We start from the raw sequence: 19,892 nt of genomic DNA, 5'->3' as shown, positions 1-19,892 counted from the left end.
CACCCCCTTTGTTGATTTTAGCTCCCTGAAGCCAACCCTGTAAGCCGTGTCGTCAGTCGCCCCTGCCTCCGTCAGAGCAACGGCAGACAATCGTTCCGTGCCTTTTTTCTGAGCGGACGCCATACCAAGGCAAGCATGGAGGCCGCTCGGCTCACTTTGGCAATTAGGAGCACATTAAACATGCACATTAAACACCACACGCATTATCCAGCAGTATATGCGGCACCAGAACCTGGCAGAGCGATACCGGGCGAGTAGGTGACGTCAGCGCGGTCACGTGAGTGATCAGGACATGGACACAGATTTCTCTGAAAGCACATCATGATGCTAATGGGGCAGGTTCATGCTGTGGAACGCCGATTCTGGGCTCGGGAAACAAGCACAGACTGGTGGGACCACATAGTGTTGCGGGTCTGGGACGATTCCCAGTGGCTGCGAAACTTTCGCATGCGTAAGGGCACTTTCATGGAACTTTGTGACTTGCTTTCCCCTGCCCTGAGGCGCATGAATACCAAGATGAGAGCAGCCGTCACAGTTGAGAAGCGAGTGGCGATAGCCCTGTGGAAGCTTGCAATGCCAGACAGCTACCGGTCAGTTGGGAATCAATTTGGAGTGGGCAAATCTACTGTTGGGGCTGCTGTGATGCAAGTAGCCCACGCAATCAAAGATCTGCTGATATCAAGGGTAGTGACCCTGGGAAATGTGCAGGTCATAGTGGATGGCTTTGCTGCAACGGGATTCCCTAACTGTGGTGGGGCCATAGACGGAACCCATATCCCTATCTTGGCACCGGAGCACCAAGCCGGCGAGTACGTAAACCGCAAAGGGTACTTTTCAATAGTGCTGCAAGCTCTGGTGGATCACAAGGGACATTTCACCAACATCAACGTGGGATGGCCGGGAAAGGTACATGACGCTCGCACCTTCAGGAACTCTGGTCTGTTTCAAAAGCTGCAGGAAGGGACTTTATTCCCAGACCAGAAAATAACTGTTGGGGATGTTGAAATGCCTATAGTTATCCTTGGTGACCTAGCCTACCCCTTAATGCCATGGCTCATGAAGCCGTACGCAGGCAGCCTGGACAGTAGTCAGGAGCTCTTCAACTACAGGCTGAGCAAGTGCAGAATGGTGGTAGAATGTGCATTTGAACGTTTAAAGGCGCGGTGGCGCAGTTTACTGACTCGCTTAGACCTCAGCAAAACCAATATTCCCACTGTTATTACTGCTTGCTGTGTGCTCCACAATATCTGTGAGAGTAAGGGGGAGACGTTTATGGCGGGGTGGGAGGTTGAGGCAAATCGCCTCGCTGCTGGTTACGCGCAGCCAGACACCAGGGCGGTTAGAAGAGCACAGGAGGGCGCGGTACGCATCAGAGAAGCTTTGAAAACCAGTTTCATGACTGGCGAGGTTACGGTGTGAAAGTTCTCTTTGTTTCTCCTTGATGAAAACCCCCCACACACACCTTGGTTCACTCTACTTCCCTGTAAGCTAACCACCCTCCCCTCCTCCCTTCGATCACCGCTTGCAGAGGCAATAAAGTCATTGTTGCTTCACATTCATACATTCTTTATTCGTTCATCACACAGACGGGGATGACTACCAAGGTAGCCCAGGAGGGGTGGTGGAGGAGGGAAGGAAAATGCCACACAGCACTTCAAAAGTTTACAACTTTAAAATTTATTGAATGCCAGCCTTCTTTTTTTTTGGGCAGTCCTCAGTGGCGGAGTGGCTGGTTGGTCGGTAGCCCCCCCACCGCGTTCTTGGGCGTCTAGGTGTGGAGGCTATGGAATTTGGGGAGGAGAGCGGTTGGTTACACAGGGGCTGTAGTGGCAGTCTGTGCTCCAGCTGCCTTTGCTGCAGCTCAACCATGCACTGGAGCATACTGGTTTGATCCTCCAGCAGCCTCAGCATTGAATCCTGCCTCCTCTCATCATGCTGCCACCACATTTGAGCTTCAGACCTGACTTCAGCCCGCCACTTACTCTCTTCGGCCCGCCACCTCTCCTCCCGGTCATTTTGTGCTTTCCTGCACTCTGACATTATTTGCCTCCACGCATTCGTCTGTGCTCTGTCAGTGTGGGAGGACAGCATGAACTCAGAGAACATTTCATCACGAGTGCATTTTTTTTTTCTTTCTAATCTTCACTAGTCTCTGGGAAGGAGAAGATCCTGTGGTCATTGAAACACATGCAGCTGGTGGAGGAAAAAAAAGGGACAGCGGTATTTAAAAAGACACATTTTATAAAACAGTGGCTACACTCTTTCAGGGTAAACCTTGCTGTTAACATTACATACGTAGCACATGTGCTTTCGTTACAAGGTCGCATTTTGCTTCCCCCCACTGCGTGGCTACCCCCTCAACCCTCCTCCCTCCCTGTGGCTAACAGCGGGGAACATTTCTGTTCAGCCACAGGCAAACAGCCCAGCAGGAACCGGCTCCTCTGAGTGTCCCCTGAAGAAAAGCACCCTATTTCATCCAGGTGACCATGAATGATATCTCACTCTCCTGAGGATAACACAGAGAGATAAAGAACGGGTGTTTGAACGCCAGCAAACATACACTGCAATGCTTTGTTGTACAATGATTCCCGAGTACGTGTTACTGGCCTGGAGTGGTAAAGTGTCCTACCATGGAGGATGCAATAAGGCTACCCTCCCCAGAAACCTTTTGCAAAGGCTTTGGGAGTACATCCAGGAGAGCCGCGAATGCCAGGGCAAATTAATCCTTTCACATGCTTGCTTTTAAACCATGTATAGTATTTTAAAAGGTACGCTCACCAGAGGTCCCTTCTCCGCCTGCCGGGTCCAGGAGGCAGCCTTGGGTGGGTTCGGGGGGTACTGGCTCCAGGTCCAGGGTGAGAAACAGTTCCTGGCTGTTGGGAAAACCGGTTTCTCTGCTTGCTTGCTGTGAGCTATCTACAACCTCCTCCTCATCATCATCTTCTTCTTCATCCCCAAAACCTGCTTCCGTGTTGCCTCCATCTCCATTGAAGGAGTCAAACAACACGGCTGGGGTAGTGGTGGTTGAACCCCCTAAAATGGCATGCAGCTCATCATAGAAGCGGCATGTTTGGGGCTCTGACCCGGAGCGGCCATTCGCCCCTCTGGTTTTCTGGTAGGCTTGCCTCAGCTCCTTAAGTTTCACGCGGCACTGCTTCGGGTCCCTGTTATGGGCTCTGTCCTTCATGCCCTGGGAGATTTTGACAAAGGTTTTGGCATTTCGAAAACTGGAACAGAGTTCTGATAGCACGGATTCCTCTCCCCATACAGCGATCAGATCCCGTACCTCCTGTGTAGTCCATGCTGGGGCTCTTTTGCGATTCTGGGACTCCATCATGGTCATCTCTGCTGATGAGCTCTGCATGGTCACCTGCAGCTTGCCACGCTGGCCAAACAGGAAATGAGATTCAAAAGTTTGCAGTTCTTTTCCCGTCTACCTGGCCAGTGCATCTGAGTTGAGAGTGCTGTCCAGAGCGGTCACAATGGAGCCCTTTGGGATAGCTCCTGGAGGCCAATACCGTCGAATTGTGTCCACAGTACCCCAAACTCGAGCCGGCAAGGCCGATTTAAGCGCTAATCCACTTGTCAGGGGTGGAGTAAGGAAATCCATTTTAAGAGCCCTTTAAGTCGAAATAAAGGGCTTCATCGTGTGGACAGGTGCAGGTTTACATCGATTTAACGCTGCTAAATTCGACCTAAAGTCCTAATGTAGACCAGGGCTTAGATTTAATCAATTTGAGGGCTTTTTGTTGCCTACCTGTAGTCTTCTTAGTTTAGTTCAGTGAAATCCTATAGTGCACCAGATACTTTTTTTAATCTTTTGAATGAATACAGCCTGTAAAACTAAAAATTTTCAAAGAGACGATGTATCTTTAGTTCTGCTGTTTCAGAGAGGTGAGGGGAATAAGAGGAAATTAAACATACCCCCACTCTCCAAAACCCCCCATCAATGTTGAAGTTCTAACTTACTGCACAAAAGCAAAGAAATTCCAGGGAAATTTTTCAAATGTTGGGCCTCAAGCTGGTGTGATATCAGAATCAGGTCCATTGGTGTTAGTGAGTTGGCACAACTGCAAATGAGGAAAGAATATTTTCCTGAATATCATTTTTCACTAGGGTTAGACCTGAATGAAAACTCCAGATGTGAATGAGACAAATTTTGAGGAAATTAGTTCTGTTTTCAAAATATACAGCTGTCCCTTGTCTCTACGGTGGACAGCTAAAACCCCAGTTCTGAAAACTCTTGTCTTCTCAGATTGCTGGCTTGTGCCCATCTTATTTAGAGTGAAGGCAATTGATGCCTCTCATTTTGGTGAAGTTTTAAAATGTTCTTCTTGTTGGGTGAGCAAACTGAATCTCAAGAAAGGAGTATCTAGGTTTGCAGTTAGCACTGCTCTGCTGCAGACGTGTATTTTCCATAATCTGAACTTTGTTGCTACCGCTGGGTAAGCGGTAGAGTTACTTTACCTGAACAGTGATAACAGACTGGTGCATAAACTTATTTTTCTTTAGTTCATTTGTTTTCCTTGTCCAGGGAACGGGCAGACCTAAGCTAAATTATATGTTTGTGTCGGGGTTGTTGAATCATGTGGCAGGAATCTCCATCATAGTAGGATACCCTACGGGAACGACAGGTGGTAATGAGTGTTGTTACACTGTTGGCAGATCAGTTTATTTTAACTTTAAACATTTTTAGCTTTTATTATTACTTTATTTTTTATTTGTAATTATTTCTTGCCTATTAAAAATATTTGGAAAATAAGTAAAAGGAGCTGATAATAAGATAAACAAATGAATCTGTATATTTTAAATGCATTTGTGTACACTATGCTGGCTTATGTTATTCTAGCCCTTTTAATATGCATAACATAGAAAGAACAGGATAATAATGTATGTAATTCAAAGGACGTGTCCAATTACAAGTAAAAAGCATTTTCCTTTAGCTGTTGCTGTAGTAACCAGGCAGTTTTCTAGATTTCTAAGGAAAACAGTTCCTGTAATTGAGTGAATGCTGAGGAGTGGGGTGTGTTTGTGTTTTTTCCCTAGAAGCTGAAAATATTAGAAGCTATGAGATTGCAAATTTTCTTCCAAAGGAAAGCTAGTGTCCTCCTAAATTGTAAATTGCATTTTTTCCTGAAATTTTCTTTACAAAGGTAACTCCTACTTCCAAAACCAAGGATTCATATCTCACTTTGCAGTCACTCTACAAAATGCAAGGGGGGCAGAGTGGATGACCCAAGTGGGTTTTTTTGGCCCTGTTACCTATTATATTATGAAAATTGTGTTAGGTTAAATTTTAAACAGTCACCTAAACTGAGTAGTCACTCTGATTGTGAATGTAAAATATGGTTTTGCATATGCAAACCAGCACTTACATGTTCAGCTGCTAAATTTTCCCAGCTAAGTACCTGGATCTGCAGGATTTTGCGTCTGCAGATTAATTTGGATGTGCATTTGTCTTTTCATGAATGATTTTTTTTTTTTTTTTGGCTACGGCATATACTCCTGGGGCCAAGTTCTGGTTTCAGTTACACCGATGTGAATCTTTTTAATTGATGGGTGGAATTTTTCTGGATTTACTTGAGTGTAGTAACCAGATTGTCATTCCAGTCCAGACCAGTGCTCCATCTAGTCTGACATAGCCCAATACCAGATGCTTCAGAGGGAGGTGTAAAACTTCCATAGTAGACAAATATGCATTAACATGCCTGTGAAGGAAATTTCCTTCTAATCCCAGGCAGTTAATAGTTGGTTTACATCTTATAACATGAGAGTTGATATCCTTTATACTTTTTATCCCATCTAGTATAACTGCAAATAATATTCTTATTCAGTTGAATATTTAATTCCTTTTCAGTGATGCTAACTTCATTGCGACACTAAGTCTATGTGTTGTTAAAAAATATAGTATATATACTTATCTCTTTTAGTTTGTTGCTTTTCAGTGTTATTGGATATCACCTTGTTCCTGTATTGTGTGAAAAGATAAATAGGAAAACTCTGTTGACCTTCTCTCTGCCTTTCATTCTTATTTATGTATCTCTGTAATGTCCCCTAATTCCTCTCCTTTCTACTCCTTTTCAGTATCACCTTATTTGGAATTTATGTAATTTATTTACTGCATTTTATTATTGTTCCTATTATCTATATTACTTTTGTCAGTAGGAGAGCCAGGACAGAATCCAAGTCTCTTAGAGTCCCATCCACTGCTTTATCCCTAGGATCACCCTGTCCTCCTCTCTCTCTTCAAGCCTGTAATTCTCTGGGTTGCCCTTCTCTTTCTGCTATATTCTTTTGGAAGCAGGGTTTACAGAAAACTGTGAATGCAGTTTTCAAGGTGTGGGCATAACATTGTTTGTATTATGGAATTATGTTTTAAGTGTTATTCCTTAGTGTTTATCAGCCTAAAATCTTGCTGTTTTTTTTCCCCACTGACCCTGTACTTTGAACACAAGTCTTCATTGAACTGTCCAAAGTGAGGCCCAGATATTTTTCCTCTGTGGGACTGTTAATGTAGAGCCCATCAATGTTTTGAGTAATTAAGATATTTCTTCAGTGTGGATTCCCTTGCATTTGTTGCCATTAAATTTCATGTGCAACTTTTTTGCTCGATCACCTAGGTTTTTAAAGTCCTTCTGAAGTTCCTCGTAATCCATTGTACTCTTGACTCACCTAAAGAATTTTTCCAGTTCACTGTTTACCCTCACATCCAGATAATTATAGAAATCCCAGCCCCCACCCCATTATAACCTCTTTCCATGTTAAAAATATGCCATTTAATCTCTCTTTCTGGTTTTTTATCAGTTTCTGATTCATGATAGTACTTTACCTTTCATCCCTTGACTACGAAGTCCGTAGGGTGACCAGATGTCCTAATTTTATAGGGACAGTCCCGATATTTGGGGCTTTGACTTATATAGGCCAGTTACCTCTCCCCTCCACCCCATCCTGATTTTTCACATTTACTGTCTGGTCACCCTAGGAGGCCTGGTCTACCCACAAAACTTGTACAGTTTACCTATACCACAGCCCCCCTAGTGTGGACACCGTTATACTGGTATAAAGGTGCTTCTACCAGTATAGTTATTTGCATAGGCGAAGGAGTGTGAGCACCTTTATATCGGTATATCTGCATCTACTCCAGGAGCTGTACAAGTAAAAAACCCCAAAATTGTTAAATCAGTACCAAAGCTTTGTGTAGAGCAGTCCTAAGCTTCTTTTAATAATCTCTTGTGAGACTTCAGACAAAATGTGGGTTCAGACAGGTTGAGGAGATGCTGTTTAGAGAAACCATACTAGTTTCTTATCCTATATTCCTCACCCAGTTGTTTTATAACTCTGTATTAAATACAGTTTGCCTAGTTTTGCAGAGAGGCTCGCTGTTTTGTAATTCCCAGGATCAATTCTTGTGCTTTTTTTTTTTAAAAGAGAAGAACAGCATTGGCTGATCTGTTCTCTAATGCATTAACTGATTTTAATGAGATTTTACATATTTTTATTGCTTGGCCACTTTATTCTTAAAGTTGAGTATACTTTAGTACTCGTGTAATACTAATTTTCAGTCTGATCCCTCTTCTAAAGATGTTTTTACTTCGCTGTATTACTTTCGACATTAGATACTCAACTACAATTATTTTTTGAACAAATTCCTGTTACTCAGGATTAAATCAAAAATAGACCCTTGTGTGCTTTAGAACTAGCTGTTTCAAGAAACAGAGTAAAACGGAGTAGAATTTGATCCCTTATTTTGAAATTTTACCCCCTACAGTCCAGTATTCCGTATTGTTCAGAATGAAAATTTTTAGCCTAGTCAGGACTCCTGAGTAAGTTATTTAATCAGATTAATTTGTCTAGGATGATTCTTATGTAGAGTAGGAAGTCACTTTCATTTTACTTTCAGTACCTTTTTTTGTTGCTTATGTATGAGGATCGAGGCTACGTTATTTCAGGTGCTGTATGCAAACTCAGAACAGTCCTTGCTCCAAAGAGCTTACTTTTTATACTATAAAAATAACAGACTAAAATAGGAAACATGTGACACAAGGATTACAGATGAACTGTTGCAAGAACTGTAGTGCACTGGCAGTAACTATGCTACTTATTCATCATTTGAACTTACCCCCAAACTTGCTCCCTCAGAGTTCACCTCAACCAGCTCAGACTTGTTAAAATGCAACTTGCCTTTGGCTATACTAGAGTTTTAAAACATTTTGGCTAATCCATTCAAATATTCCTCATTGTAGCCTAGTCTACTCAAGCCCTAATACCATATGAAACATTTGATGAAGGGTGAGCAAGATCGGTAATATATAAATATAATGACTTTCCTCAACTGTCCCTCAGCCTAGCTGTTAAATGTTAGCTAATTTCTTCTATATATTATGACAGAATTGTGTCTCTTCAGGCGGGTGTGGAAGAGAGGTTATTAGCTTCATGGATTAATTCTGAGAGTGTGTTCCAACATAAGAAGCAGCATGGAAAAAAGTACAAAGATGTTTGAGAGAGGAGCAGACAAGCAGATGATTGAAGCTGGTATCATTGGCAGAGCAGCAGGGGCACATAGATGTGATGCAATAAGAGGCAAGTGGATAAGTAGGAAAGGGCAGATTTGTGAAGGGCCTTGAAGATAAAAGACAAGACCCTAGGGTTGACATTTCACCCTTGAACATGAATAATTGTAATATTATTTCACAGCTCTGTATCTGCTAGTTATTTTCAAACCATTAATGTATCTTTTTATGTTATGCCAAATGCTGATTCCTGACACCCACGCTGCTAGTTTAGGAATGGTAAGAATGTACACTGGAGGGGAAAGAATTAGAAAATGCAAACCTGTGTTCACTATCTGTATCTAATATTTCTTTTTTTATAGGTGGATGTGTCAGTAGTGCACTTCACCCCTTTGGTGCAACCAAAGATACAGCAACCCTTTAAGCTGGTGGAAAAGGTTGTTAAAAGCGTTTTTCAGTTCAGAAGAAAATACTGCTGGCGGGGAGTGGAGTAAGTAAATTCTTTAACCAGAATTCTCTTTAGAACAATCTTCTTGTTGATGCCTACTAAATCCATCAAGAATAATGGAGCCTTCATTACATATTCTGGGTTTGTTCACTTTATGTAAATTTATACTGCTTACAAGGCATCTCGGTTCATCACGTCTAGCTCTGTAAGTAAGTAACTGACTCAGATAATGACAAAATAGGTTCTGGACAAGAGCCTGTGTGGGTTGTGTCCAAAAGAAAAGGTCTAAAATTCTGAACTGAAGGTAAATTGATTAAATAATGTTTTACTAGCCAGGAACAGGGGAAGAATTATTACTCACAGGGAGGTAATGGGCAAAAAGTGAGATCACCACCTTCACTCTGGGCCCTTCACACAGGGTAAAAAGGCTGCAGCTGTATAAAGACATTCTAAAAGCCCTATTGTAAAAGCTCGGGGAGAATTGTCCAGTGCTGAAACTGAGGAAGACAGCTGTATGCTATTGTCTGAGTACTTGTTCAGACACTAGTATTGGGGGCATACCCACGTCACGGTCACAGAATGCAATGCTGCAGAGGCTCTGGAGGGAGCATTGCTCACAAGAAGCTGGGGCTGGGCTTCTGTAACTTTAGCCAGCCCTGTTGGGTCGTCTAATTATGCGGAGGATCAGCCTAGAATTGCATCTGACTCTGGGTGGCCAGCTCTGTGCTGCAGCACAGTATCTCACCATAGCAGGGGAGTTCCATTTATTCTCTGCGGTGCAGGCAGTTGATTTAAACCCACAGTGCCAGTTTGTCCATGCTAGTGGCTGAGTACGTAGCTCTGGGAGGTGGTAAGTGAACAGGAGGCCAGGCACAGGACGAGCTGGTGTGTGTGGCACACGCTTAGTTCGGAAAGAACTGCTGAGGAGCAGAAAATAAACACATTGCTGTCTTTGTATTTTATGAAGAATGTATTTTCAGAAGATTAAAAAAATCAGTTATTGTTTAATCTCACATTTCTGATACTATTCTAAGTTCTTTGTAAAGGGGGAAAAAAATCTGCATTTTTTTTTGCATGTCTTGTATCCACTAGCAGCTTAACGTGCCTTAGTACTGTGCCTAGCATGTAATTAAGGATCACAATCCTTTTATTGTTCAGCTGGTGAAAGGAAATTAGCAAATTCTAGATGCCAACTCAGGAGTGCTTATAAGTTTTAGATAGTTATATGAAAGCAAGGCGGTAGGCTGAAGGGTTAGTGTCTACTTAAACTGTAAATGTATCAATTCCTTTACATGCCATATGTTCTATAAAGTTGCTAACGAAGTACAGTTTGAGTTACTCTAAATGAGACACAGACCTGTATAGATGTTCAGACTATCTAATGTGACCACCCCAAGCTGCAATATTTTCTATGACAGGTGTATTCTCCCCTTTGAACATTTCAAATCTCAAATTCCATCTCCATGGCCTATCCATCCTTGGCTTCTCTACTGAGCTTGCTAGGCAGTAATGGTGACAGTTGTAACGTGGATCTCTTTCCATGAGAGATGTGATTCTTTTTACTAAGATTACCAAAAGTCATCAAGATGGTAAGTCCTATCACAAAATTTTGATCTGATCCAAATAAGCAATTCTTGTCCTCTCCTTCCTAAATATTACAGATAATTTAAAATGCATATGTCACATTTACACCAGAATATTAAACTGGCAGTCTCCCACTAAATTTGTTTGTTTATTTTCTTAACATCTAAACCTGAGTTGGAAAATTAACTGAAAATTTAAGGAGATCTATTTCTTCTCAGGAAACTAAGTGTTCGAGTTAGGGGTGAAGGAAAAGATTTAGTTCAACATAAGCATATCCCCATGTCTGTGTGCTTTTTTTTAAAAGAAAAAATGTATTTGAATATCTTCCTTGTTCCCTTTTAGAATCCTGTTTCCAGAAGCTGAACGCTTGGAAAAAAGTGAACAGATGCTGATGCTGGCAGATGTGGATCCAACTCTGCGTCCAGCTCAGCTCTCCATTTTACATTTTAAAAACCTGTGCAATGCATACAGGAAAATGTGTGATGAAGACGCAAGCCTTTTCAGTTACAACTACAGAGAAGAACTGAAGCAGAAGAAGAGAACTAGAAAAAAAGGACACTTGGAGCAGTCTGAAAGGGAAGACCAGCTCTAACGTGTCAGACTGTGCATCTAAAAATAAAGTTGTGTGCCTCATTGTTTTAGTAAAAGGAGACATATATATAGATGTGTAATCTTGTGTATATATGTATGTATATAAATATGTTTTCCTTTATTTTTGTTGAAATACTGGGGGAGGGGCCATTCCTATCTTCCTTATTTATTTCATTCTGCTCAGCAGGTTAAGGATCCCATGTTTTGGTGTATCCTTCACTCTGGTCTCTAACTTTACCTTGCTGAATCAGGATCTAAAAGTTTGGGTAGACACATGCTTCAGAACCTTGCTGAATGCAGACCTCTCTGAAATTAATGGGAGTTTTTTGTATGAGTGAGTCCTTAAAGTAAAATTTTACTGACTATTCCGGCATAACAAATATTATGTGATAGTGTTTTTCTCCTTATCCTGGAACACTCTACTGGGCAGAAATCTTGTATTAATGCAAATAGCTTCAAGAATGATTAAGAGTATTAGCAGGCCTTCCGTGCACTTTTTTTATTCCCAAACAAAAGAACTCTGTCTTGAAAGCTCCAGTAGGAGAAAGCTGCAAATAAAGCAAGAAACTAGACAGAATGCTGATTTTTCTTTTACTGTACAAGTTGGTAGAGAAAATAAAAATACAATCAAATAAAAGATTACAGAACACGCTTTGTTTTTATATTTACATATATATAAAGTTAACAGCATCTTGCAACTTACAAAAATGACTCATGCACTCTTGTGCACTAAAACACCTTAAAATAACTTAATTCTGCTTTAAATAAAGCAAAAATTAAAACTGCTGAAAAAAATGCCCAAAGGAAAAGTTGTTTTGACTTTTTCTTTTTTTTTTTTTTTAATAAAGATCACAATTCCCCCAGCACCTTTTCCACATAACTTAAAATAATTAGAATGTACCTTTTTAAAGGACACAACATCATCTGGCTAACTGCTTAAAAAGGATAAACTAATTTACAGACTCGGGCCAGCTTAATCTATTTTTCTTGATCCACAATAAATTAAAATAACTTAAGAATCCTTTACAACTATATTTTTGTGGAAAAATGTATTAGTGCACAAAACCAACAGTAGTTTTTCAGCAATTTCCACATAATCACTAGTTTTAAAGCAAATCAAGTAAGTCAAATTTTATGTGGATATTAAAATTTTAAAGAACCTGTTAAATCATATAGCACTCACAGCTAGGATTTTCCATGCCTCTCCACTGTTTCATAAAAGCAGTCCTCATTAACTACAGAAGCTAAACTCTGGACACTAAATTCCCTCTCTAAAATAGAATTCAGATCCAAGTTTGCACTGTCAGAGTGACCATCAAGAGAATGGTGATGTTCCTGCATTGCCAGTAACGTTCCCATGTTATGCTTTGTGGTGTTTGCTTTTCGTTTAATTGGACAGAAATGCCCACGCACCAGCTTTGAATGTTCTCCTGACTTATAACCATCCCCAGCCTCTTTTTCAGGGAGTAGCTTGTGCTCTATGTCAGCACTGGGCTCCTCTGAAATCTTCAGCCGCTGGAACTGTATTTCAATGTCCCTTGTAGGGCTGCCCTTCTTTAGGCTTTGCTGATAGTCATCCTCATCATCACTGAGAATATCCGATTCCTTGACAAGGTTGTTGGAAAAATCTGATGTGCAGCTTGGAAAGTGTTTCAGAGGAGATGAAGTTTTTGATTCCTGTATGCTTTCTGTGGTATGGCAGCTGCTACTCTGAGTACTGCTACTCAGGCTGCATTCATCAGAATCCCGTAAGTTTCCTTTCAGTGTATCATTGTTCCACTCATTACTGGAGGAATTCTTCAATACCTTTAAGGATCTTGTGGAAGCTGCAAGTATAAAAGACAGTCTTATTTTTGCATTAAAACAGCTTTCACAAAACAAGGGAGTTATACAGTATCCCTCAGCAGCATAATCATAAAATCTTATGGCTTTCTGATTTATAATGTAATTAGTCCCATTTTGACTAAAATGTATTGTATCCTCTGAGATCAGACTGCTGGTATTGACAATATTTGATTTTATATTGCTCTAGTAGTTGTAAAGTTACTGCGTATTTGGTATATGCAAAATCCTTCATAAAGCCACAGATATGGTTTGCAAAGCAACAAATCTAAACACTTGTGAGGCTGGGTCAGTTACCCAGTGTATTGTATGGCCAAGCACCATCTGAGTCCAAATTCATTTTTCTTTCAGTTGCTTCCCATGATACAAGAGGAATGTTTCAGTCATAATTGTTTCAACTCCAGGTAGAGGACTTGCAGTATTTGCAACACGAGTGGCCAATTTATAGATTTCTAGGCCAGAAGGCTATTGTCTAGTCTGACCCTCTGTATAACCGGGCCACAGAACTTCCCCCAAATAATGCCTAGAGCATATCTTTTAGAAGAACATCCAATCTTGATTTTTAAATGGTCCGTGATGAAGAATCCACGTTCCAATGGTTACTTATTCTCATTGTTAAAAATTGATACTTTATTTCCAGTCTGAATTTATCTAGCTTCAACTTCTAGCCACTGAATTGTGTTACACCTTTCTCTGCTAGACTGAAAGCCTCATTATTAAATGTGTGTTCCCTGTGTAGGTACTTAGACGGTAAATTACCCCTTAACTTTCTCTTTGTTAGACTTAAGGAGATCAATCTATTTAGCTATCACTATAAGGTATGTTTTATAAGCCTTCAATCATTCTTACGGCTCTTCTCTGAACCTTCTCCAGTATATCCACATCCTTCTGAATTGTGGATGCCAGAATTCGACAAAGTATTCCAGCAGCACTCACACCAGTGCCAAAAACACTTAAAATAACCTCTGCTACTCGAGAGTCCCCGTTTATGCACCCAAGGATCACATTTGGCCACAGCATCACACTGGGAGCTAATGTTCAGCGGATTATCCAGCAGGACCCCAAATCCTTTTGCACATAGCTGCTTCCCAGGAGCAAGTCCCCAATTGTATAAGTACAGCCTACTTTCTTTGGTCATAAATGTATACATGTACTTTTAGCCATATCCAGCACTAGAAAGCAGTGCTCCAAAGAAGTCCTGTATTTCACCAAAAAATGCACTGATAAAGCACTCCGAGGTGGAGTGGATAGATGCTGTGAGGGAACAAGCCCTCTCTACCTTGCCTCACTTCCCTCTTTTCACTTCACTTCCTGCTCTGTTGCGTGAGCTTTGGATAATGGTAGGACTAAACCAGTAAAGAAAGCCAAACATCACTTAGGGAACGCCTCGTAGTGGATGGAAGGGCAAATCCCTTTCCACCCAAAGTAATTAATTTGACCTACACTAGGTCTGTTGGTGGAAGGAAGCTGAATGGGGTAGATTTAGGGTGGGGGACACAAAGGGGGTAAGCGGCAGCAGTTCTGTGGCATACTTCTGCTGCTCCCTTAACCCCAAATACATCACAAGAAGGATTATAGGGAGGTAGATTTTCTCTGTGGCAGTGTCCCTGCCTGGGGATATGACGACAAAAATTAATGCTAACTGTTAGCATCTTATGTTGCTCCTCCCACTGTGATACCCCCCTGAGTGAGGAAAGTATGGCAGCTGTTAGCCCCACCCCTCAGAGAAGGGATGCCCTAGGATTAGTGAAAACAGTTGGAGAGCCATGGGATTTTCCAGAAGATCTCAGGCCAGTGGCAGGTTCCACAAGCCAAGGCCCCTCTCTGTTCTGCCCAGAGTTGGGCAAACTCCAGACTGCTCCACTGGCAGAATTGTATTTGAGGGTCTACACCTCTGTATGGGCTTTTTTTCCCACGGGGGGGATGAGGGATAATAACTAGGGCTGTCAATTGCAGTTAACTCTCGTGATTAATTGCAGTTTTAATCACCTGTTAAACAATAGAATACCAATTGAAATGTATTAAATATTTTGGATGTTTTCTACATTTTCATATATATTGTATTCTGTGTAGTAATTGAAATCAAAGTGTATTATTTTGTATTACAAATATTTGCACTGTAAAAATAGTATTTTTCAATTCACCTCATACTAGCACTGTTGTGCAATCTCTATCATGAAAATGCAACTTACAAATGTAGATTTTTTTTTTGGTTACATAACTTCACTCAAAAACAAAACAGAGTAAAACTTCAGAACCTACAAGTCCACTCAGTCCTCCTTCCTGTTCAGCCAATTGCTAAGAGAAACAAGTCTGTTCACATTTATAGGCGATAACGTTGCCCTCTTCTTATTTACAGTGTCACCAGAAAGTGAGAACAGGTATTTGCATGGCACTTTTGTAGCCGGCATTGCAAGGTATTTATGTGCCAGATATGCTAAACATTCGTATGCCCCTTCATGCTTCGGCCACCATTCCAGAGGACATGCTTCCATGCTGATGATGCTAGTTAAAAAATAATACATTAATTAAATTTGTGACTGAACTCCTTGGGGGAGAACTGCATGTCTCCTCCTCTGTTTTACCTGCATTCTGACATATATTTCATTTTATAGCAGTCTCGGATGATGACCCAGTGCGTGTTGTTCATTTTAAGAACGCTTTCACAGCAGATTTGTCAAAACGCAAAGAAGGTACCAATGTAAGTTTCTAAAGCTACAGCACTTGACCCAAGGTTTAAGAATGTGAAGTACCATCCAAAATCTGAGAGGGATGAGGTGTGGAGCATGCTTTCAGAAGTTTTAAAAGAGCAACACTTTGATGCGGAAACTACAGAACCCGAACCACCAAAAAAGATCAACCAGCTGCTAGTGGGATCTGACTCAGATGATGAAAATGAACATGAGTCGGTCTGCATTGCTTTAGATGGTTATCGAGCAGAACTCGTCATCAGCATGGACGCATGACCCCTGCAATGGTGGTTGAAGCTTGAAGGGACATATGAATATTTAGCGCATTTGGCACATAAATATCTTGTGACGCTGGCTACAAGAACGCCTGTTCTCACTATCAGGTGACATTGTAAACAAGAAGCAGGCAGCATTATCTCCTGCAAATGTAAACAAACTTGTTTGTCTGAGCGATTGGCTGAACAAAAAGTAGGACTTAGTGGCTCTAAAGTTTTACATGGTTTTATTTTTGAATGCAGGGGTTTTTTTGTACGTAATTCGACATTTGTAAGTTCAACTTTCAGGATAAAGAGATTGCATAACTACTTTTATTAGGTGAATTGAGAAATACTATTTTTATTTTTTACAGTGCAAATATTTGTAATCAAAAATATAAAGCAAGCACTGTACACTTTGTATTCTGTGTTGTAACTGAAATCAATATATTTGAAAATGTAGAAAACATCCAAAAATATTTAAATAAATGGGATTCTATTATTGTTTAACAGTGTGACTAACTGTGCGATTAATCACGACAAAAAATTTTTAATTGTGTGACAGCCCTAATAATAACTGGCACTTTTGGTATGAAGCCTCCCTACCAAAAAGTAAATTATATTTTAAAATATGAATTACAGTAAAAATACACCACACTCTTCATGCCTAGAAAGAGAAGTGGTTTGGCTCATGCTATAATAATCATGAAACTGCAAGTCTGTATTTCCCAGTCTAGCAAACTGACTCTTACCCAGTTTGGCTGAAACAGGGATGCGGTTCTTGAGTGGAACTAGGCGATCTTTACACGTTTTCTCCAATGGTGACTCACATTTTATGTGACGTCTGAAGTTCTCCCGCAGAATGGAACGAATCACCTTAACAATGTTAGTCTTGCTTTCGCAGTCGCTGCCAGGTTTAAGGGAACAGCAATGAGAGGGCAGATTACACAGGTCACTGTAGTTTTTTTATATTCCCATGCCCAAGCAGTCTTTCCATTTGGTGCTGCCTTCTTTGCTACCGAAGGTTGGTGCTATTTAGTTATTTAGACTATGTGGAACAGCTTCAATAGGAAGGTTGAAGGAGTCCCACCCCAGAATACCCACTAGCTCACTGGTGAACGTACTAGACATCAGGCAGATGGAGGGAATCTGAACCTGGGTCTCCCATATTCTGGGTGAGTACTCTGCCCCGTAACTTTTAGCCAAATGGTTAATCATAGAATCATAGAATATCAGGGTTGGAAGAGACCTCAGTAGGTCATCTAGTCCAACCCCCTGCTCAAAAGGAGGGCCCATCCCCAATTAAATCATCCCAGCCAGGGCTTTGTCAAGCCTGACCTTAAAAACTTCTAAGGAAGGAGATTCCACCACCTCCCTAGGCAACGCATTCCAGTGTTTCACCACCCTCCTAGTGAAAAAGTTTTTCCTAATATCCAATCTAAACCTCCCCCACTGCAACTTGAGACCATTACTCCTTGTCCTGTCCTCTTCCACCACTGAGAATAGTCTAGAACCATCCTCTCTGGAACTACCTCTCAGGTAGTTGAAAGCAGCTATCAAATCCCCCCTCATTCTTCTCTTCCGCAGACTAAACAATCCCAGTTCCCTCAGCCTCTCCTCATAAGTCATGTGTTCCAGACCCCTAATCATTTTTGTTGCCCTTCGCTGGACTCTCTCCAATTTATCCACATCCTTCTTGTAGTGTGGGGCCCAAAACTGGACACAGTACTCCAGATGAGGCCTCACCAATGTCGAATAGAGGGGGACAATCACGTCCCTCGATCTGCTCGCTATGCCCCTACTTATACATCCCAAAATGCCATTGGCCTTCTTGGCAACAAGGGCACACTGCTGACTCATATCCAGCTTCTCATCCACTGTCACCCCTAGGTCCTTTTCCGCAGAACTGCTGCCTAGCCATTCGGTCCCTAGTCTGTAGCTGTGCATTGGGTTCTTCCGTCCTAAGTGCAGGACCCTGCACTTATCCTTATTGAACCTCATCAGATTTCTTTTGGCCCAAAAGAAATCTTCTCCTTCAGCAGCTGTGTTTTATGCAAGGCCCACTTGGCATGCCTACCAGATCAGGCACAGCAGGGGAGATAGGCAACTCCTAGTTTGAGGATCCTGGTCAGGTTTAGGCATGAGAGAGGAAGCTGTGTGCACGCCCACCAGAAGTAGTTCAGGGGACTGAAGCAGCTGAAAATTAGGTGCCTAGGAAAGTCAAGTGCCAGCTAAGCAGGGATTTTAGGATCTAAATTTTGGACTTCGGCACCTGAGGTGGCATTTGGGAGCATAAATTCCTTTGTGACTCTAGCCATTGATTGCATCAGACATAATTCACTGAAATCTAAGATCGTACAATAAAAGGTGTGTGCAGATTCCTGACACAATGAATGATTGGGCCGAATTCACTCCAATCTCAGATATTTTCAGCACATCAAATTCCATCCAAGTAAACACTGCCTCAGTGCCTGGATTTGAGGTGATGGGTGTTTTAGAAGTGCTGAGAGACAGGAAAAAAGGTCACTTGGAAAAATAAAATGTTCTCAACGTACTTTTGTCATTCCATTAGTGTAATTTTGTCAAAAATAATCTTCATGTCAAGTTTACCTGCTGCACAACTGAAAGATTGTTTCGGGCCTGCCTTCTATTTCTGACTTGGTATGAATCAGTTCCCAGATGCAATTGTTTTCTGTTCCTAGAGATAGGGAAAAAATTGTGAATAATTCATGCTTTCAGACTACACCATCAGCATTATAGATCTCAGTGTCTCACCAAGACAAGGTTCATAGAAAAGCTGAGATCTGCATGATGAGCTGGAACCCTCCGAGGAGTGTTAAGTTTTATCGCTTAACAACTTGTCTTTAAAAACTCAACTTCTTTTCCAGAACAAGACTCTTCCTTTCTATCACTTGCTTCAACAAACACGAATATGCTCGTCGTTATTTCTGAAGCCTTGAAATCCAGGCTACCAGTCCCTATGAGGTCTGATTATTAGGCCTTTTCTCACCAGACACAGGAACTTTGACCTTGAACCTCCAGTGGCAACACTAGGCTATTCCTTGCATAGACAGGCATCTCTTTGTTTCTGTCTGCTTAATCTCCCCTCCTGCTCAGCTATTAGCTTGTCACATAATTCAGTTCAGCTCTGCTATATCAATTGGGGCTCTTTTTGATGGATTTAGGTCTCATATCTGAAGCACTTACATGACCTCCATCACCATAGTATTAGAGCCCTTCACAGTTGTTCATATATTGGTCCTCACGCACCTGTGAGGTAGGGAAGTGCTATTATCCCCCTGCTTACAGATAGGGAACAGGGGCACAGAGATTAATCATGGGATTTTCTAAAGCACCTAGGCAGCTAATTTCCATTGATTTAAGTGAAGTAGGCACCTAAGTGCTTTTGAAAATTCCACCATAAATGACTTGCCCAAGGTCACACAAGAAGTCTGTGATGGAGCAGAGAACGGAATCCAGATCTCAGACTAGCACACTAAGCCCTGAACAGTCCTTTCTCTCATGCTGCATCCTGATTATATTCCTTGCCACCCCTGGATGGCAGTGATATTGCACGGGGTGTCAAGTATGAAAGAGTTTGGCCCATATTACCATGTTATCATTAGATTGCTTTGAGCAGCCTCTTCAGGTTTTTTCCTACCCTTTTGTTGTGGGTTTCTGTTTTGCCATGAGAAAAGGAGTACTTGTGGCACCTTAGAGACTAACCAATTTATTTAAGCATAAGCTTTCGTGAGCTACAGCTCACTTCATCGGATGCATACTGTGGATGCATCTGATGAAGTGAGCTGTAGCTCACGAAAGCTTATGCTTAAATAAATTGGTTAGTCTCTAAGGTGCCATAAGTACTCCCTTTCTTTTTGCGAATACAGACTAACACGGCTGTTACTCTGAAACCTGTTTTGCCTAACTTGTTGCAGCTCTATTGTGAGTTTCAGTCATGACATAGCAACAC

At 41.5% G+C, this 19,892-nt stretch overlaps 2 protein-coding genes across 10 annotated transcripts in view; one reads left to right on the top strand and one right to left on the bottom strand.

Moving 5' to 3' along the window:
* The window catches only part of TFB1M (transcription factor B1, mitochondrial), a 47,320-nt gene extending 35,538 nt beyond the window's left edge, over window positions 1-11,782 (top strand). For all 5 annotated transcript variants that reach the window (XM_048844193.1, XM_048844191.1, XM_048844194.2 and 2 more), the window contains 2 exons: window positions 8,873-9,000; window positions 10,885-11,782. In XM_048844193.1, coding sequence (XP_048700150.1) covers window positions 8,873-9,000; window positions 10,885-11,134 — 378 coding nt within the window. In that variant the 3' untranslated portion in view covers window positions 11,135-11,782. The remainder of the gene's footprint in view (window positions 1-8,872; window positions 9,001-10,884) is intronic.
* TIAM2 (TIAM Rac1 associated GEF 2) overlaps window positions 11,622-19,892 on the bottom strand; it is a 218,726-nt gene continuing 210,455 nt past the window's right edge. For 3 of the 5 annotated variants that reach the window (XM_048844179.2, XM_048844180.2, XM_048844181.2), the window contains exons 11-13: window positions 18,530-18,617; window positions 16,672-16,826; window positions 11,708-12,959 (exon numbers count right to left, since the gene is read on the bottom strand). In XM_048844179.2, coding sequence (XP_048700136.2) covers window positions 12,319-12,959; window positions 16,672-16,826; window positions 18,530-18,617 — 884 coding nt within the window. In that variant the 3' untranslated portion in view covers window positions 11,708-12,318. Of the gene's footprint in view, window positions 12,960-16,671; window positions 16,827-18,529; window positions 18,618-19,892 lie in introns of all 5 variants that reach the window. The other 2 variants (XM_048844175.2, XM_075126829.1) reach the window with 1 other exon arrangement.

This window comes from Caretta caretta, chromosome 3, assembly GCF_965140235.1.
Source record: "Caretta caretta isolate rCarCar2 chromosome 3, rCarCar1.hap1, whole genome shotgun sequence".
Classification (NCBI taxonomy): domain Eukaryota; kingdom Metazoa; phylum Chordata; order Testudines; family Cheloniidae; genus Caretta; species Caretta caretta.
Note: the sequence above shows the minus strand (reverse complement) of the source record. Positions and strands in the feature narration are given on the sequence as shown.